At 37.4% G+C, this 21,190-nt stretch overlaps 2 protein-coding genes across 4 annotated transcripts in view; both read left to right on the top strand.

Moving 5' to 3' along the window:
- The window catches only part of LOC142336060 (protein Rae1-like), a 140,808-nt gene that overhangs the window by 96,333 nt on the left and 23,285 nt on the right, over nt 1–21,190 (top strand). The gene's annotated exons all lie outside the window — the stretch shown is intronic.
- Nucleotides 1–21,190, top strand: part of LOC142336061 (uncharacterized) — a 60,821-nt gene that overhangs the window by 35,383 nt on the left and 4,248 nt on the right. Inside the window, exons 2-4 of one of the 3 annotated variants that reach the window (XM_075384561.1) lie at nt 17,597–17,626; nt 18,667–18,750; nt 19,137–19,211. In XM_075384561.1, coding sequence (XP_075240676.1) covers nt 17,597–17,626; nt 18,667–18,750; nt 19,137–19,211 — 189 coding nt within the window. The other 2 variants (XM_075384560.1, XM_075384562.1) reach the window with 2 other exon arrangements.

Below are 21,190 nucleotides of genomic sequence, written 5' to 3'. Positions count from 1 at the left end.
GTGATTTTGGCTTTTTGGGTTGATATGTGTTGCTTCTAAAGTGGTCGTACCAGCGATTTACGCCCGCCTCGACAATCTTTTAATAAGTATAGTAAGTTGGACAGTTCGTCTAATTCTTTTCGAAAATTAACTTTGGTCACGTGGTTACTTTCGATGGCAGAATTTGGGAGACTATTCCAGTCATTGAGTATTCGTATTGCAACAAAATTTAATTTATTTTCCAATCGTGATTTTGGCTTTTTGAGTTGATATGATTTGCTTCTAAAGTGGTCGTACCAGCGATTTACATGAGCCTTGACAATCTGATAATAAGTATAATAAGTAGGACAGTTGGTCTATTTTCAAAAAATAAATTCGCTCACGTGGTTACTTTCGATGGCAGAATTTGGGAGACTATTCCAGTCATTGAGTATTCGTATTGCAACAAAATTTAGTCTAATTTCCAATCGTGATTTCGACTTTTTGAGTTGATATGATTTGCTTCTAAAGTTGTCGTACCAGCGATTTACATGAGCCTTGACAATCTGAAAATAAGTATAGTAAGTGGGACAGTTGGTCTATTTTCAAAAATAAATTCGCTCACGTGGTTACTTTCGATGGCAGAATTTGTGAAACTATTCCAGTCATTGATTATTTGTATTGCAAAGAAATTTAGTCTAATTTCCAATCGTTTTAGATTGATGTGAGTTGCTTCTAAAGTGGCCGTACCAGCGATTTACACGCGCCTTCACAATCTGTTAATAAGTATCGTAAGTTGGACAGTTCGTCTAATTCTTTTCAAAAATTAACTTTGGTCACGTGGTTACTTTCGATGGCAGAATTTTGACTATTCCAATCATTGAGTATTCGTATTGTAACAAAATTCAATCCATTTTCCAATCGTGATTTTGGCTTTTTGGGTTGATGTGAGTTGCTTCTAAAGTTGCTTCTAAAGTTGCTTCTAAAGTGGTCGTACCAGCGACTTACACGCGCCTTGACAATCTGTTGATAATTATAATAAATGCAACAGTTGGTCTAATTATTTTTGAAATTTAAATTCGCTCACGTGGTTACTTTCGATGGCAGAATTTGGCATACTATTCCAGTCATTGAGTATTCGTAATGTAACAAAATTTAATCTATTTTCCAATCGTGATTTTGGCTTTTTGGTTTGATGTGAGTCGCTTCTAAAGTGGTCGTACCAGCGATTTACATGCGCCTTGACAATCTGTTAATAAGTATAATAAGTGGGACAGTTGGTCTATTTTTTTTTCAAAAATTGAATTCGCTCACGTGGTTACGTTCGGTGGCAAAATTTGGGAAACTATTCCAGTCATTGGATATTCGTATAGCAAAGAAATTTAGTCCAATTTCTAATTGTGATTTTGGCTTTTTGAGTTGATGTGAGTTGCTTTTAAAGTGGTCGTACCAGCGATTTACATGCGCCTTGATAATCTGTTAATAAGTATAGTAAGTGGGACAGTTCGTCTAATTCTTTTCAAAAATTAAATTCGCTCACGTGGTTACTTTCGATGGCAGTGTTTGGGAGACTATTCCAGCCATTGAGTGTTCGTATTTCAAAGAAATTTAGTCTGATTTCCAATTGTGATTTTGGCTTTTTTGGTTGATGTGGGTTGCTTCTAAAGTTGCTTCTAAAGTGGTCGTACCAGCGACTTACACGCGCCTTGACAATCTGTTGATAATTATAATAAATGCAACAGTTGGTCTAATTCTTTTTGAAGTTTAAATTCGCTCACGTGGTTACTATCGGTGGCACAATTTGGGAGACTATTCTAGTAATTGAGTATTCGTATTGCAACAAAATTTAGTCTAATTTCAATCGTGATTTCGACTTTTTGAGTTGATGTGAGTTGCTTCTAAAGTGGTCGTACCAGCGATTTACATGCGCCTTGACAATCTGTTTGTAAGTATAATAAGTGGGACAGTTGGCCTATTTTTTTTTCAAAAATTAAATTCGCTCACGTGGTTACTTTCGATGGCCGAATTTGGGAGACTGTTCCAGTCATTGAGTATTCGAATTGCAAAGAAATTTAGTCTGATTTCCAATTGTGATTTTGACTTTTTTGAATGATATGAGTTGCTTCTAAAGTTGCTTCTAAAGTGGTCGTACCAGCGATTTACACGCGCCTTGGCAATCTGTTAATAAGTATAATAAGTGGGACAATTGGTCTATTTTTTTCAAAAATTAAATTCGCTCAAGTGGTTACTTTCGATGGCACAATTTGGGAGACTAATCTAGTAATTCAGTATTCGTAGTGCAACAAAATTTAGTCTACTTTCCAATCGTGATTTCGACTTTTTGAGTTGATATGTGTTGCTTCTAAAGTGGTCGTACCAGCGATTTACACGCGCCTTGACAATCTGTTAATAAGTATAATAAGTGGGACAATTGGTCTATTTTTTTCAAAAATTAAATTCGCTCAAGTGGTTACTTTCGATGGCACAATTTGGGAGACTAATCTAGTAATTCAGTATTCGTAGTGCAACAAAATTTAGTCTACTTTCCAATCGTGATTTCGACTTTTTGAGTTGATATGTGTTGCTTCTAAAGTGGTCGTACCAGCGATTTACACGCGCCTTGACAATCTGTTAATAAGTATAATAAGTGGGACAATTGGTCTATTTTTTTCAAAAATTAAATTCGCTCAAGTGGTTACTTTCGATGGCACAATTTGGGAGACTAATCTAGTAATTCAGTATTCGTAGTGCAACAAAATTTAGTCTACTTTCCAATCGTGATTTCGACTTTTTGGGTTGATGTGAGTTACTTCTAAAGTGGCCGTACCTGCGATTTACACGCGCCTTGACAACCTAATCTGTTGATCATAAGTATATTAAGTGCAACAGTTGGTCTAATTCTTTTTAAATTTAAATTCGCTCACGTGATTACTTTGGATGGAAAAATTTGGGATACTATTCCACTCATTGAGTATTCTTATTGCAAAGAAATTTAGTCTAATTTCAAATCGTAATTTTGGTTGTCTGGGTTGATATGAGTTGCTTCTAAAGTTCACTGAATCTAAAAATTGTTAGCAAATTTTGGTGGAACGGGTGGAGTTTGATGTGATTAGTTCAAGTTCATCGATAAGTGCGCCTCATTCCCGTCTATATTTTAGAGATTGTAACTCATGGTTACCATGAGTTTTTTTTCAGTCTTACATGGTATGTAAGATTTCTCGGACTTTTGACTAATGTAGTTGCTCTTCGTTGTACATTTTCTCATGATTTGATGTATCCTCTTATACTGATGCCAAATTTGATAGCAATTGGTAGGTTTTTTGCAGAGCTGATGGTTTGGATTTTGGGCTTCCTTTCCCTGTTATAGGGAGATTCGCATCGTAATGCATTTTTGGTGTTAAAACGTAGTAGGCTGTCGCCTGACCATATATGAGTTTCATCTTTTGGGGTGATAGTTACATTGCGCAATTTTGTGTCGTCTGCGCACAGGTACAAGTTTGATCTTGAAAAACTTTATAATTGGAAGAAAATTTTTTGAAAACCTCCTTCCTGACGTTCTTTGGCCTTCCTAATGTGAAACCAAATTGGTACTCATTGAGGATGTCATTGCTCATGAGATATTTCCTTATCTTCTTTCTGATAAATTTTTCTGATTTTCTGATTTTTCTGGACGGTAATTATTTGCATCTGTTTTTGTCCTATATTTTTTTTGCTGTTACGTCTTCTTTTTTCCAGTGATTTGGAATTTTTCCTTTATCTCGTGACATGATGGAGGTGTTTGGCAGGAACGATGCATTATTGTTGCTAGTTCTTTCAGCATAAGTGGGTGGGATATAATCGTGTGCTGGAGATCTTGAATGTTTCGTTCTTTAAAGATGTCAATTTCAGTAAACCGTTGAAGTTTAATAGAAATAGTTACCTCTCTGATCGTTTACCGAAATCGAATCTATGGAAGAATTAATCCACCGGTGATCAGATTGCTAAGGAAAAGAATGTTCTTCATTTCAAAAAGTTGACTAATTGTTAGCATTCTGGATCATATTCATTAGATCATATATGTCATTTTTCTAAGATGTCTGAAAAATTGACCAGTGCTTCTACTTATAGCCTTTAAATTTGGGAAGGTTTGAAGTGGCAGGGTTAATGCACGGAGTCATAAAGGCTCGATGATGAGTTCGGACTAGTAGAGACATAACAATGAGGCTTACATATTTTTGCGTTGTTTGCATATGCGCATTTGATAGATTCGTATTTGACACTAAAATGCATATCACCGTATCTAGTGTTTTATCGCAGAAATGTTTGCTCTGTTTGCCCTAAATTGCAAAGGGTTTCTAACACGAAAAGTATAGTGCAACAAAGAATGAATTGGTTTTCATTCTGACAAAAGTCAAGATCTAACTATCTGGCTGATTTAATTGCAGGTGTGTTTATGCAATAAATCAAATCTACCAAATTAAGATCACAGCAATAGATCTGATAAAGACACTGCCTGTTTTACAGCTCCACTGGTGTCGAATGTCTTAGAAAGCACATGATGGAACTTTAGCTTCTCAAGGAATTAAAGACTTCATGCGTTTGATTAATTCTCGTCAGATTAACTCTGGTCCCGGAAATGAGGGCAAAAATAAAATTAGGTAAGATTTATTTTGAAGGTGGCGTTTACTTAATATACTTAAAATAATTACTTGTGGAAATCAATTAGATTAATCATTAATGATTAAACACACATATATAACAAATTTGACAAAGAAAAATTCTGAGAAAAAAATTTCTTACCTGCTTGACATTCTTTGCTTTCCTTATGCAGCAAATTTTGACCACAAACAATTAAATATTTGGCTAAAATTAAAAGCTGAGTTTTAGACCAGTTGGATTAACAAGAGAATGTTTGATGTTTAATTGCTCTCAAACGAAGTTTGTAGCAATTATATTAGTCCTGTCGGTCTTTTTTATGCGATATTTCGCTTGACCGATTTTTCGTCTGACGCATGACTTTTCGTCCACAAAAACGGTAAACATATAGCGCCCAGCGGGCATTAAGTGCTCTTTAGCTCTTCAGCTCACTGATTCACCCCCCCCCCCCCCCCCCCCCCCCCACCTGTTGCCACCCCATCAGCCCCCCGGTGCACCCCCCCCCACGCTGCGATCACTTACGCCCCTTCAATTAAGTTAAAGCTAGCTTCACTAAACCGTGCCTAGCTACTGATGATGCCAGCCGGCCGCTTGAGAGCAATTCGCCCGACTTTAGTCGGTTATGTTTAATTAATCAATTATTTGAACAGAAAAAATTTAGAAATACGAAAGTCTGATAAAGACACTGTCTTGTTTAGAACTCTTGTGATGTGAAATTGATTGGAAAATTGTATGTTGAAAAAAAAAGTTTCAATTTCGGCTTTGTAATTTTAATTTTAGTAAATATTTTGTTCAAACTTTCTCTTTACCTTAAAATCGACACCCGTTGTGGAAAAATCATGATATGCAAATTTTGAAGATTTTGTTTCCAATGTGCAGCATAGCTCTGAACTGATGCATTTATTTTCGTATTCTTCGTGTTAGTTGTTTTGATTCTTGTGGAGACTTGGTCCCAGAACGAAATGGCTAGAATACTTGCCTACTTTTTGTTATTATACTTCACATTGATTATAGTGAAGTAAACAACTTGCCCGTAAGAATGAAACCGATTTCAGTTGTGAAGAAGGCTGGAAAGTAAAAGACCTAATTGTGACTTTTTCTATTTTTTTAAATAACCATTGGTCTCGAAGTCATTAGAACGAGATGTTAGAAAATGATCAAACTAGGCGCCATGGAAAGCAGACACTTGACGCATTTATTAAAATTTAACGACAATGTAAATAGATGAACATTTAATGAGGGGAAAAAGCAAATTCAATGACACGTTTTGAAAATAAAAGGCTTCAAACATGCTAGAAGACAACTAATTTTATACTCATTCAAGAGAACAAGTTTTATGCAGTTTGAAAGCAAAATTTTCCCCCAGTGAATCTGATTTGGGACTAAGTGACACAGATAACAAGAATTTGCGGCACAAGTAAAAAGTTGAATAAATATTTGAATAACTGTACTAAAGTCATTGGGTCGGGTAGCTATATACAAAATTGTTTAAGTAGCAGATGATACACGTTCACAGAGGTCACTGAGATCTTTCAAACATCTGGCTGTGAGACGAAAATAAGGCGGCTGCTCCTGAAAAAAAGTTACAGACTCTGTTCTGTACAAGTATGAATTAATAATGTGATTGTCGCCTGCGCGGATTCGATTTTTTGTTTTGGAAAGCAGATGTTTTGCAAAACTGCGACGAAGTAATAGTAAAATAGAGGACAATAGATAATTTTTTTAAAAAAAGAGCTTTTGAAAATAAAAGGCTTCAAACATGCTAGAAGACAACTAATTTTATACTCATTCAAGAGAACAAGTTATATGCAGTTTGAAAGCAAAATTTTTCCCCAGTGAATCTGATTTGGGACTAAGTAACACAGATAACAAGAATTTGCGGCACAAGTAAAAAGTTGAATACATATTTGAATAACTGTACTAAAGTCATTGGGTCGGGTAGCTATATACAAAATTGTTTAAGTAGCAGATGATACACGTTCACAGAGGTCACTGAGATCTTTCAAACATCTGGCTGTGAGACGAAAATAAGGCGGCTGCTCCTGAAAAAAAGTTACAGACTCTGTTCTGTACAAGTCGTATGAATTAATAATGTGATTGTCGCCTGCACGGATTCGAATTTTTGTTTTGGAAAGCACATGTTTTGCAAAACTGCGACGAAGTAATAGTAAAATAGAGGACAATAGATAATTTTTTTAAAAAAAGAACTTGTGTCTGAGTTATCGAGGGACTAGATTATCGAGGGACTAGGTATCAACAGCGAAAGCAATGTCTGTCCAGCAGAAGTTAGAGAAGTTTTTCGCAGCCTCCTCGGTCCGCTTTTGGCAAATGCTTATCAGTACCTAAATTTGCAAAGTTGAAATGCAGGAATAGCGTCAATAGGTTTAACGCTCAAGTGGCAATAGTTTGAATCCTCAAATGATTTCGTTCATAGCTGATATCTGTCTTTTCTACAATCAGTTGAAAAAAACTGTCTGGCAGTGTTGTACCGACACCTAAACCTTCGTACACACGAATAATTTGTTCACGCTGCCCCGTGGCTTAACATGATGTTTCTTGGATATCAAAGTGGAGAAATGTCAAAACAAACAAAGTGGAGAAAAGTCAGATCAAAGTGGAGAGAAATCAAACTGGGTGTCCCCCAAAGTGGTGTATTATCGCTAATGCTCTTTGACATCTACATGAGCAAGCTGTCTCCGCCCTCGAAAGATATAAACATGAAGTCTTACGCATTCACGTCTCAGATCACGTCAACTTCAACTACATCTCATCCACAGGTTGAAAAATTACATGACATGACAACTCCCTGCATAATTATTTTACACGACTGCCTAGAAACAAGAAAACTTAAGATATCAGCTAAGGACTCAAGTGCAACTGTGTTCACAACTTGGAGCAAGGAGGCCAAGTTTGACCCACACATCACTATCAACAATTCACCAATACCAGTGAATTCCAAAGTTAAAGTACTTTGTGTCATTTTCGATAGTATGTTCATTTTTGGAGAACTTGTGAGGACACCAAAGAGAAAATAGAAAAGCGCAATAACATACTGAATAAGATTGCTGGTAGCGACTTGGGCTGCACAACAGAGATACTCTGTGACTTACAAAGCTATCGGTTGGAGTGTCCCGAAATACTGTGCACCGATTTGGGCTTCAACAATCAGCAGAACAAACTGGAACCACCTGCAAACACATCAAGACATTACTCTTGGGACAGTTACTGGCTGTGTAAAATGTCTGACTCGTGGTCTCGAGCACGAGTAACAAGAATTTTATTATTTTAATAATTGAATTCAAAATGGCCTAAAAGGTACAAAATTTCACAGGTATTTATAATCCGTATCAGTATGAATATTTACAGATCCGTCTAGATATAGATAAACTGATATGTGTTAATTTACACCTTAGTTGTGAACAAGTTTTTCCCCTTGCCGTATATGGCAAGTACTAGTGCAGTTTTTTTGCACTTAACACATTGTTCTCCCTACCTGAGAACATGTCATTGCTATCTACTGGGAGGGTCGGAGAGTTGGTTACTGATCGTGTTTGGTGATGGGAAGGTCGAATCTATCTCACAAATTTATGGTTTATGTACATTGGTAAACTTGTGGTATGAACAAATTTGAATAGACGATTCGGTTCAAATTAGAAGCCATTATTCAATTTCACTTCACCAAACATCAGGTAAGAAAGTTTTCTTTATATATCGAAGTTTTAACTTAAGTCGCTAAGTTCGCTACTTCTCGATATATCACATCCTCCCTCCTTTTAAAATAAGTTTGTAGGAATAGCTTCTCCAAATCTTTCTGGTTCTTTTTTATTTCTGCTTGAAGTTCTCGTGGCCTCTGAAGGTTGTTCCCCTTCAACTACTGAGGTTTCTTCAGTAGAGTTGGGTGATGCCACGTCTATGTCGTCCCTACTGCTATCAGACTTTGAGTCAGTAGATTCAGTCTTGATGTCGTCAGGTTCCAACCGTGCAATTTGGTTGTCACTAACAAGAACTGTCTTGTTTGAATTCTCCGGCTGAATGAACGAAGTGTTCATTCCTTTACGGATAATGAAAGTAGCTGGAACCGTTGGTGAACTGTTCGTCGGTTTGAAGAGGACTCGTTCACACAGATCAAAATCAGTGACTGCTGGAAGTCTTATTTTGCGTTCCAGTAGCAGTTCTACAGGAGTTTTGCCCCGCGTCTTGGAAGTGTTCCGATGTGTCATCAAAGCCCGCTGTAGGAAAGCGCCAAATGACACATTCAGATTTGGACTCCAGTCTTGAATAGCCCGTTTCACTGTTTGGACCGCTCGTTCAGCAATCCCATTTGCTCTGATGGGAGATGGGAGATGGGATGGTAGATGGGAGATTCCATCTTTTTAATCCCAAGTGATTCACACCATTGCTTTAGGTCACTGCTCACAAACTCAGCACCATTGTCTGATACTGTTCTTGGTATCCCAAATCTTGCAAAGATTTGACTCAAGTACACCATCACTGTTTGTGAGGTTCTATTTCCCGCAGGGAAGGCTTCTATCCAACCTGATCCCGCGTCTACTAGCGCTAAGATATTACCTTGATCCTTAACGTAGCCCCAGTCCATGTGGAGTCTTTCCCAAACTTCGGCTTCCGGCCAAGTAGATACTGTTTTCCCCAGGCTAGGCCTGTTTTCTTGGCATTCCGTACATTTACTAACATATCGAAGAACATCTTGACTGACGCCGGGCCACCAAGCCATCATTCGAACTGCTGTTTCAGTTGCATTTTTGCCTGGGTGAGTCTCATGAGCTTTGGCCATCACCATGGGTCTTAGTTTGGGTGGAATGAAAGGCACAACTCCTCGAAAGATGATTCCATTGTGAATGGTCAAGGCGTCTTTCTGTTTCTCAAACCCTTTCTCTGCTTCTGAGCACTTTCCAGATGCCGCTTTTTATTCGTTTGATGACATCTTGAAAGAGTCGATTCGATCCCAGCTCAGTTTTGATGTCTGACTGGGTCACCAGGTCGGATTGGACGAAGTAGATATTGTCAAGAGCAAAGCAGACTCGATCATTGTCATCGTCATCATCAAAGTCTAGTCTGCTCAGAGCATCAGCGTTGGGGATCTGTTCTCCGGGTGTATACTTCAATTCGAAGGCAAATCCCATCGGCGCTATCGCCCATCTTGTAATTCTTGCTGATGCTGTTTTCGGAATTTCTTCGACTGGGGCGAAGAGATATTTGAGAGGTTTGTGGTCAGTCTGTAGAGTGAACCTTCTTCCGAGTAGGAATTGTTTCAATCTTGTGACCACAAAGACGATTGCAAGTGCCTCTCGCTCAATATTGGAGTAATTTTGTTCGGCTTGTGACAACTTCCTCGATACGTAGATCACAGGATGTCCTTGTGAGAGTACCCCTCCTATAGCTTTCTCTGAGGCGTCTGTTGTCACGGTTGCTTCCTTCGTCAAGCTGTAAGGCTGTATAAGAGGGTTAGCACGTAACTCGTTTTTGATGTTTTCAAAAGCATTTTGCTCTTCCTTGTTCCATCTGAATTTTTCTTTTCGAATTTCATTTAGGGGTAGCATTTTGGTTGCAAAATCCGGTATCATTCGACCATAAAAATTTGCTAAGCCGACAAAGGACTCGAGTTGTTTCACATTTGATGGCGGTTTTGCATTTTTGATTTTCTCAACATGTTTAGGATCAGGTGCTATTCCTTCTTTGGAAACAGAGTAACCAAGAAAACTTACGCTTGAAACTGGTTTTGAGTTGGATTTCTTCTCATTGATGGTGAAATTTTTTTCACGTAGCAGACTCTTAACTGCAAGCATTCGTTTCGCGTATTGATCCTTTGTTGTTCCATATACCAGAACGTCGTCTTGGAATATGACCACACCCTTGATTCCTTTGAGAGTTGACCCAATGCAATTCTGGAAGATTGATGAAGAGTTCTTTAGGCCCTGAGGAAGCCTGCACATCTTGAACAATCCTTGTGATGTGTTGATTGTGCATATTTTTGGATCCTCGTCCAGCTCAATTTGATAATATGCATCTGATAAGTCAATTTTTCCAAAGTAAGAGGCCCCATGGAGATTATGGAAAATGGTCTCCCATGTCTGGGATTGGATAGTCCTCGTCCATAACTTTGCCATTGATGTGAACTTTGAGGTCCACGCATAGTCTCAGAGCTCCATTTTTCTTCCGCTGCCACACTACTGGTGATGCATTTGTGACCCCACCAGGTTGTACTGGCTCCAGGATGCCCTGTCGTACCATTGTCTCAAGCTTCTCTTTGACCCTGTCTTGGAGAGGTAGAGGTATCTTTCTGGCTTTGCAGAACATTGGCTGTGATCCCGGTATGAGTTTCCTGTGCGCTTTGTATCCTTTGACTGCAGGTAGTCTTTCATCACTCACTGCATTGATGCCTTCTTGGGGTAGTATGTCTCTCCCAAGTAGCCCAAATTTTTTGTCGGATTGCACAACTGCTAGTTGTTGTTGCCTATACTTGCTTCCGTTCCACTCAGCATCACATGTTAGTGATCCCAGAAGCGTCAGTTGATGACCATCATTGGCCTCAAGACGTCTGACTTTCCCATTTAACTGAGTTTACCAAGCTCAGTCCAGATTAAGGATGATATCACTGTGCTATCAGCACCGGTATCAACTTGCATTTTTATTTTATGGTCTTTTACTGTAATGTACTCCCATGTCACCGACATGTTAAACACCTTTTCCCGTGTATAGTACATTCCCATCTCCATTTCGGATGATGTTTGACCAGGCAACTTACCCTCTTCCTCGCAGAAGTTGCTGTGCTGGTCAGACTTACCTGACTTAGGCTGGGTTTTACTTCTGCACATTTTTGAAGAGTGCCCCACTTTTTCACAGGTGTTACATTTCTTGTTCAAGGCCGGACACGGCTTGCTGCTGTTTGGCTTACCTCCACATCTATTACACAAGTTACCATTGCCTTTATTACCAGTGAACTTTTCACTAGGTTTTCTGAAGGTCTTTTTGAAGTTGTATCCCACTTCTTCTTTTTATTACAAATGGTCTATTACCTGTTGAGGAACTCGCAAAAGCCATTGCTTGACTTCTGAACTGTAAGCTTTCTGTCATTTCAGACAGAGACATCGTTGGCTTAGTTTTAATGCCGTCTAATAGTCTTAATTTGGCCTCAGGGTCTCTCAAACCTGAGATAAAATTTATTTTCACCAATTCTTCCTCAGGGTTGGTTACTGTTTTAAGTTTTTCGAAGTCACAATAACGTGCTTCTTCTCTGAGGCGCGCTAGAAAATCGTCGTCAGATTCTCCAACGCCTTGGACAACGGACAGAAATTTAGCCCTTTCTGCCGTTACTACTCTCTCCTTAGGTGAAATATAGTTTTGAATAGCTAGTCTGATCTCTTTAAAAGGAGTGTCTTACAATTTTTTAGGGCTCAAGGCTCCTAAGTTTAAGAAGTGCGTTCTGGCCGCATATACTAAGAAAGAGATTTGTTGCCTGTAGGTCCACGATCGGAGGTCCACGATCTTTTTTCTTCTCTGCGCGACATTTCGCCACAAAAGACATGATCCACGCAGTACAGGATTCAGCATTCTGCAGATCCAAGGTTTGTCGGTCGTTTGGTGGTCTGGACACCATTGTCGTGGTCTCGAGCACGAGTAACAAGAATTTTATTATTTTAATAATTGAATTCAAAATGGCCTAAATGTACAAAATTTCACAGGTATTTATAATGCGTATCAGTATGAAAGTTTACAGATCCGTCTAGATATATATAAACTGATATGTGTTATTATACACCTTAGTTGTGAACAATTTTTCCCCTTGCCATATATGGCAAGTACTAGTGCAGTTTTTTTGCACTTAACACATTGTTCTCCCTACCTGAGAACATGTCATTGCTATCTACTGGGAGGGTCGGAGAGTTGGTTACTGATCGTGTTTGGTGATGGGAAGGTCGAATCTATCTCACAAATTTATGGTTTATATACATTGATAAACTTGTGGTATGAACAAATTTGAATCGACGATTCGGTTCAAATTAGAAGCCTTTATTCAATTTAACTTCACCAAACTTCAGGTAAGAAATTTTTCTTTATATAGCGAAGTTTTAACTTAAGTTGCTAAGTTCGCTACTTCTTGATATATCACACTGACATCAATGACTTACACAATGAAAGTGAAATGCTGCCTGTTTAAGCTCACACACAAAAGCTCACAAGCCGAGAAATTTCTAGCCGGCAGTTATCAGAGCCACATTGCTGATCATAAAACTATCTCCTCAACCAGGTTGCGTCCCATGAGACTGACCTTAAATTATACTTACAGGGATCCCGTGAAACAATACAAACATCAAAGAGCAATTAAATCGCAAAGATTGCAAAAATGCGCTCAAAAGTATCCACCAAGTCACGGTCCTTACTCAGTTGAACAAAGACGGCAATGAACTAGGCATACCTCCACCAAAGATAGCAGAACAAAGGGTGCCACGAATTGCACAACCGGTTAGCACAACTGAACTGGATACTGCCCCTGCTAAACTTTTACTAGAGTAGGATCTGTAACAATGTTGAGGACCGCTGTTCCAAATGTGAAGTTGCATCACATGACGTAAAGCACATTTACATTTTCAACGGCAGTAAGAACACCATGGACCTGAAAGGGATTTACCCGTGGGAAAGACCAGTAGAAGTTGCTAGCTGGATGGACTTAATACCATCAGTCCAACACGACCACACTCCTCAGAATAATCCGCCTTCCTTGTCCATTTCCCCCGATGTTCCACCATGACGTAGATACTGAAAGGGCGCCGAACAAGCAAATTTTGGATAGGCAGTCACACTAGAAGTACTGAATCTATTATTATAAAAGAGCAAATAAGGTACCAGTTAAAAACGGAAATAAGCGCCGGTATCGCCAAAATTACCTGTGGATTGCAGCTCTGTGCTAAAGCGACAACAACAACATATATCTTAGATGAAAGTGAATTAAAGAGTTATTATCGTGCCACCCTTTTCAATGCAGCTGCATTAGAGGAGGGGACGCTGAGGCATTTGTAGTGTTTTTCACATTTTATAGGGATATATATATATACAGTTCCAACTTAATATAAGTTATAATTTTGCACTTTCCTCAACGTCAAAATTTTTCTGATAATTACATCTTTTTTGTTGAATTGGGTTCTCTTAATAAAAATTGTTTTGAACAGTCTCTTATCTTTAAAATACAGATTTCAGTAGTAATTTTCTTCTAAATATGTTTTATTCGATAATTTGCCCTAATTGTTGTGATCAATTTATTAAATAGTCTCTATTTGCACCCCGGAAGCTTTTGAGTGTGAACTTTGTTTTTTTAATTATTAGGCAGTAGAGGCCGGACTTTCTTTGGTTAGGCCCATTTACTGGGGTTTTAACGGAAGGTATTCAAATTATCGTTGTTGTTTTGGTTGCTACTGACAATTATTTCTAAATTCATCTACGTGTGATAGCTGTTTTTGAATTGTTTTAGGCGTTCGAATCTTCTATAAAAAGCAAACATTTGGTGTGCGTCTGTTTGACATTGACTTGCTTTTTGCATAGATCGAAATATTTGTTGTCTGATCATTTAAGCTTTTAGTGTAAGCGTCATTGGCATCTGTTTCACTGATCACATCATGAGGAACCAGAAAACTCAAGTCCGCTAACACTGACTGTTTTGCCCCCCTCTGACCCGCTTTGCAATGCTGCCCTTCAAATGAAAGTTTTATGCGTTCGGTGCAAGAAAAAAAGTTGCCCATGGAGCGTGCCTTGATGTAATACGCAACCAGTGCATTTTGCATTGATTTCCTGGTCTTGTGCGTGCTAATTGCCTGCTCTTTATGCAGCTGAATTGTTGGCCTTCGAAAGTATATCAGCTCTTGAAGACAAATTAAGTCAAGAGGATACCTAAATTTGCTAGGCTGATGCTCTAGAAATGGAAGCGAGCTCACTCAAAGCCAGGAAATCCGACCCACGAGCTCTCAGAATTGGAACAGCAGCACTGCAAGCAAATGCAAGAAGACGCAAGTTAAAGAAGTTGTAGTTTCTGCTAAAAGACCACCACGGAGAGAGACGTCGAAAATGGGATAAAACTTCCTGTTGTTAGGAGACCTGCAAAATGCAGGCGCATATATTGCTGGGATAATTTCTTCCGTCAACGAAAGAGAAAACAAACTGTCGTCAAAGTTTGTTTCTCAGATTCAAAGATCACTGAAAGTTTATTAAAACAATTATATTCAATGACATAAGAGACATTAGATAATATCCGTATGCATTACAGGTTCATTTAAACCTCCCGAAGAAGGCATTTTGATCTTTGAGCAGTTAGAATTACCAATCAGACTGCAAAATCAATAACAAATGAAGCCAAAAATTCGATCAAGAATTCGATTAAAGTTTACTAGAACTCTTCGTCAAAGCCATAAAAACCATTAGGTTTTCTCTGAAATCAATCTATATCTACTCTCGGCCTTGTTTTCACGTAATTGGAAGCCGGGAGTTGTCACTAATTGAGCCTTGTGTTGAGAATTTTTAGTAATTAACAATAAAAGCAAAACATTTTGAAAAATAAAGGCAGCGCCCAAATAAAAAACAAAAAATTTCTGATGGTAAGAATCCATGACGAGATCGAACCTGTCCCTGGTTTGGCCGCGCGCCCAAAAAACCACCGAATCGTTTGAATTATGAAGTAGATCACTTGTTAAGTTTTAATGTTTCTAAAATAAAAGAAAACATGATGCATTTCGTATAAATATTAAGTTCGCAAAAAAACAGGAATGTTTTTCATTCTAGATGACTTTTACAGGGCCCGAAAGTCAACTAGCTCTCTTTTGGAATTTAGGCAGATTGTGTCGGTGGTTTCTAGGTCTCTACTTCTAAACAAACTTACACAAAGCGGACCAGAAAAAGCAAGTTTTGTGCCATTTTTGATGAAAAAAGTTCCTTTTTTGAAAATTTTGTCAAAATTTTTTGCCAAAAAAATTCAACCAAACAATTCAGCAACGCTCGTCTAGCTTAAATGAAAACAATTACAGACTATCATTAATATTTAACATAGTTTTAGGTTATTAGCAAATTTGAGCCAAATTATAGCGAAAGTTACAGAAAATGTTACAGAATTTTCACAAAACCTCAAACCCCGATAACTACCTGTAAAAACGAAATTGAAAAAATCTTTTCTATTCCATATTATTGGATGTACGTGCTTTCTAATGTTGCCAACACAACTCTACGATGAATATATCGATCGGCCAAAATTGACTGAACAAGAGACCCATTTGAGTATATAGTTCCTCCCTCCCCAGTAAAGTGGGGGTCGGAACAACGAGTGAAATGCAAACTCTGATTGTTTTTTTGCGTGATTAAATAAAGCTATCAAACTCGGGGAGGGGTCGGAAAAATTAAGCCTAAAATAGGAGGTCTTAATCTAACCGATGGCAGCTTCTAAAAACTTAAGCCATTATAGTTAGGTTTTTTTCATAGATTTCTCTTTTTGGTAGTGTTTCGAGGCCATCACAGCTTTTTCCTGTCAATCTTCCGACTATTTTATATTTTTAATGAGATTACTGGAAATGGAACAGTAGTCCTCCTGGTGTGAAAATGTGAGAGGTTTTGAGGCTTATCACAGCGCTCTGGTCGTAGTCATTGTTTGAACTCTATGTAATTGGCTCGATTTCATGCAGCTAGTGTTTTAAAGATTGTATTCAACGGTATTTGGATTTCATCTGAAACCTGTGGTTTAAACTAGTGATAATTCGCTCAACGTGGAATTTGTAGAACACTCTAAGAGAGATCTTGAACTGTGGCACCAAAAATCTGCGTATAGACTTTATCATAAGAAAAATTTTGAATGGAACAGCGATTTGAGCTCAAAATAGATATCTGGGAACCGTAGTGGTTTTTAAACGTCTACCGTGTTCTGATTTTCCACAAAATTTTGTAAACAATACTTCCTGATGTTTAAAACTTTAATTAGCGTCTTAATACGACTATATGCTGGCCATACATACAGTACCTCCCATTTTTCCCTGCAGCATTATCGATTGACACACAACAGCATTATTTTTTAAACGGATGTGGTCTTTTGGTATTTGTTTTTTTAGAACTTCCACTCAGCGTAAGGAATATAGCTTGCTTGGTCATCTAACAAGCTATTTGTGTCCGTCTGATCGAGCTTAAATCATACGTCATCGCTTGTCCAAACTCGTTTTTTGGGACATCATTTAATCCAGTCGCTACAGATTCGCTGATGATTCAGGAGTTCGATTAAGAGCTTTGGTTTCTCCTTCGAACTTCGTTTTTTGTTAGCTTCATTACTTTCCAAAACTCCAGTTTTATTTAAAAAAAATGTCCTAGTGAACTTCGGGAAGTTGCATTGCAACAGTTAAAATTTTACGCAGGCTCTGCGATGGATATTATTGAGTTGTCTCGTTATTCAACGAAAATGTGTTCCCATCGTGACAACTTGGCCGGCCAACAGAGAAAGGAAGATGCAATCTAAACATCTGTTTTCTGTCTAAAATAGTTAATTGTTTCAAAAGTTCCGAAATTAAGTTTGTCACGCCTGGTTCAAAACATGCTTTTATGAGCACAAGTCACTCTGTGTGTAGCTTTTTAGTGTACCATACCTCATTATATGAATAGATTTTTCAAATATGTGACTTGAAGCCGCAGTGATTATTCAATGCTGCTTGTATATATCACCGGCTTATTTTTGTGTTGGTACTCATAAAAAAGAAAAGCTGTGTAGCCTGTTTGGTGGTAAGAAATTGAGCTCCAATATAAATTGAACATAATGATTTATAGTTGTTCGAGTGTTACGTTTTGTAGATGAACTGAAAAGAAAGCTCTTAATAAATTGGACGTTTAGCCATGTCATTTTTGATTTGGTTTTTCTTTATAAATCATATTAATTTTGTACAGGCCGACCGTTTCATTTTTGACAAAAAAGCGTAATTTGCTGTTGAAGCATTTTGCGTGTGTATATATTTTTTTGCTGTTTATGACCAAGAAGAACTGCTGTTACAATAACTAGCTCGCTGTAAGTTTAGTTCTAACCTTTTCTATTTCTATCATTGATACCAACTACGTTTTGTTATTCTTTGCTTACACAAGTGTGCGCGGTTGTGACAGAGCAAACAAAGCTCATTATGTCGTTCCTAGAACTAATTTATAGTTATTTCAAGTAAGTCTGTCTTTCCATTATCTGTTCCTGTCATCTTGGTAATTAAGTTGCTTTCACTTCTCTTTAGGAAATGTAAGTTGGCATTATAACGTGTACTGTGTTATGATTGACTTTACCTAATGAACACTCCCGTGTGCTGTTCATAAGTTAACTGCTTGTAAAACGGATAAAAACGTCTGAGCAGTAGAAGGAAATACCTCAACGTAAATTTTGTTGTTTTGGCTTGTTTGTTGAGGGTAATTTTTTCACGTGGTACTCTCACAAGGGGGTATTGTCAATATTTACGCGGCTACTTTCACTGCGTGGGTGCTAGGTACGTTTTAAAAACTAGTTCTAAAAACGCTGTTTATTTTCCTGTCTGTGAGAGGGGAAGAGGGAATTAAAACTGCGAGTGTAATAAACAAATTTCATTATGTATGCCGGTTCTCTTAATACAACGCAAAAAAGTTTGTTGAGCTGCTTTAGAAAATTTTAGAATGCCCATTGAGCTATAAACTGTTCTAGTTTGGACTAAATCTAAAAGAAAATTTTTTGATGTGACAAACTAATAATTTCTGAGTTGAGTGGCATCTTCAGAATGCTTGGCCATTATTTGTTTTCAACCAGATTAAATAGTATATATATAACTCGAACAAGCAAATTTATGCCTCTGGGCAATTCGCGCTTTGGCTAATCTATGTTCTCGGAGTGAAGAGTGGCTAGGTAGTCTGTAATCCACAAGTTTAATCCATTAAAATTTGTGTTAATCACTCCAAGTGGAAATAAGGAAGTGCATTATGTAATTGTTCTTTGGAAGAGGAGACAAATCCTATTTCAAAAATCCGTAGATAGATGTAAGAAATGCAGATCTTGAACCATTATTTGTTTTTTTGGAAGAATTTGTGTTTGTGTTGTAGGATCTTTGACCAGAACATGGACCTTGTAAACGTATTCGGGCTGCTGGCCACTGTGTGCACCATTGCCATGATGCTTGCTGGACTGTGAGTAAAAATCAGCTAACATCTCAAGTCGATCATTTTGCAAATATTTATGGAAAGCAAACCTTAGCGTCTATTTTGAATGAAACTGATATTTGGATTTATTTGAATAGAAACGTTTTTGCCAATGTGGCGCGTATATCTCTAGGTTTTCACCTACAATTTTGATAACTGCTTATTAAAATGAGCGTAGCTTCATGGATTTGAATGAAGAAGTAAATGGACCTTACTGATGGTTTTCTAGCAGAAGAGAACCAGCCTGAGGCAAATACGAGGGTTATTGAATAGTGTGTTAAAGGATTAAAAAATATTTTTGGACATTATTTTGTTCACGCGAGAAAAAGGGCCGAATTTGTTTTCGAAGTTTTGTTCAAATTTATTTTTTTCAGGCCGTTGTGTACACAGATGATGAAAGAAGGAACTCAAAATGTGCAGCTGTTCCCCTTCGTTGCGTTCTTTGTCAAGTTAGTACTCCTGTGCTCAGCTACTATCCTCATACTTAATTGAAGCAATAAAATAATAGCTTGCTGTACTTACAGGTAAGCTATTTGACCACCTAACTTGTTGGGAAGAAAGAAGAATCGATAATTTACGCATTGAAAAGATTCCAAGATTGTTAGCGAATCGTTTAACCAGTTTGTTTTTCAAAATGTAGTCTTTGGGCATGGGGCGTTGGAGATTAGGCGAAAACTCAATTAGGCGACAGGAATTTTTGTAGCCATTAGGCGAAAATTCCGGATTACGCTTTTGTGGAAATTAGGCGAATACCAATTAAAACACTCAAAGGAGGTACTGCAGAATCTGCTTGATTTTATAACATAACAAGGAGGCTCGTTAATGTGCGAGCGCACATAAGGTTCCGGCTCCGATCATCCACAATGTTGGCATATTTGTCAACCAAATGAACAGATAGAAGAACCCGAAGTATTTTAAAAAAATTGGTATACGAACGAAAAGATAGCCTCCAAAGCAAATAACTCATTGGAGCATTAGATTGATGAGATATGCCAATATTAAGAAAGACTGTCAAGACGAACAGCAAAATCAAACAACCACAACAAACATTAGTTACATCAAAAATGTCCGTTTTAAAAAAAACAAATCTTAATAACCAAGTCGAAATAGCGTCAGATAAAAATAAAACTTAACAAAATAGCTTGCAATATGCCTGAAAAGATATGGGACCATTCCATAATAAGGCTTAGTAAGTTAGACAACAAAGAACAAAATCAGTTAAGTTGAAAATGTCACTTAATTTTTTTTAAAAAAACAGTTTCAAATCAGTTAGAAATCAACTAAAATGTCCCATAGGTTTACGGCTTCCTATGCTTCTATAGAAGGGCATTAAGAACTGTTGGTATTCAATTTTTTATGCGTATAAAATGAACAGCAAATAGACAACAAATAAAAAATCAATTAAAACTAGTATTTTGGCCCTAAAAATATCTTCGATTGCACCTTCTTTGAACACCGATAATGTAGTATTTGAGCTCTCACTAATGAGATTAGGTAAAAAGTAGACAAAGAAAAAAAAGGGCAAAACTATGGGTCCTGTTGTCTTTTCGAAAAAAGTTATTTCCGAAGTCATGAAAGCCATTAATTACAAAATTAAATCATTAAATAGGTTCATTTATTCGTCCAGGGGAAGCCCTTGAGAATCCTGTAATTGTCCAGAATATGTCTTACGTCTAGAAAAAGCGTAAAATATGACTAAAACCAAAAATTAATTTCTTTGTTATAAATTCGATGTCGAAGCCAGTAAAGTTATAATGAATTCTAAAAACATTAGATTTTGTGACACCAATCATTTTTGACACCTTGCCTTGACACCAATGATGTCATACTTGGCCTATAATTAAAGAGACCAAGTAACAAGTAGACAATAAAAGGAACAAAATTGGGAAGTTAAAAATTTCTTTTTTACTTTGGAAAACAATTGTTTTCAAAGTGATGAAAGATCAGCTATCTACTAATATCAGAACATCGGCTCATCTATTCCTCCATGAAAAGCCCATGAAACTTGTCATTATACAGGAAATTTCACACGACTAAAAAGACAAAGTATAAACGACAGCTAAAGACAAAATTTAAAAATTCAGTTTAAATCTTCGAGAAATTAGTGTCGAAGCCGTTAGAACCATAATCTACGCCTTTCAAGAATTTTATATGTTCAATTGTGTCTTAGTTTGAACGCCAGAAATGTAAAGATGTGAACTGTCAATAATGTGATAATGTGACAAAACGGGAACAAAAAAAAACGTGAAAAATGGGAAAACACCTAAAGATAAAGAAATCTAATAGTGTCAAAGCCAGAAAACAATAACTTAAGGCGTAAGTTAGAGTCAAAGGTTCAATAAGCCATTTATTTTAAATTAAATACTTAAAAAATCAAAACGACCAGAAGTTTTCCAGTTTAAAACTAGATGCAATAATTTGGCGCTGC

The sequence above is a fragment of the Convolutriloba macropyga genome, chromosome 3 (assembly GCF_964194025.1).
Source record: "Convolutriloba macropyga chromosome 3, txConMacr16.3, whole genome shotgun sequence".
Classification (NCBI taxonomy): Eukaryota; Metazoa; Xenacoelomorpha; order Acoela; family Convolutidae; genus Convolutriloba; species Convolutriloba macropyga.
This window is presented reverse-complemented; position numbering and strand designations above follow the sequence as displayed.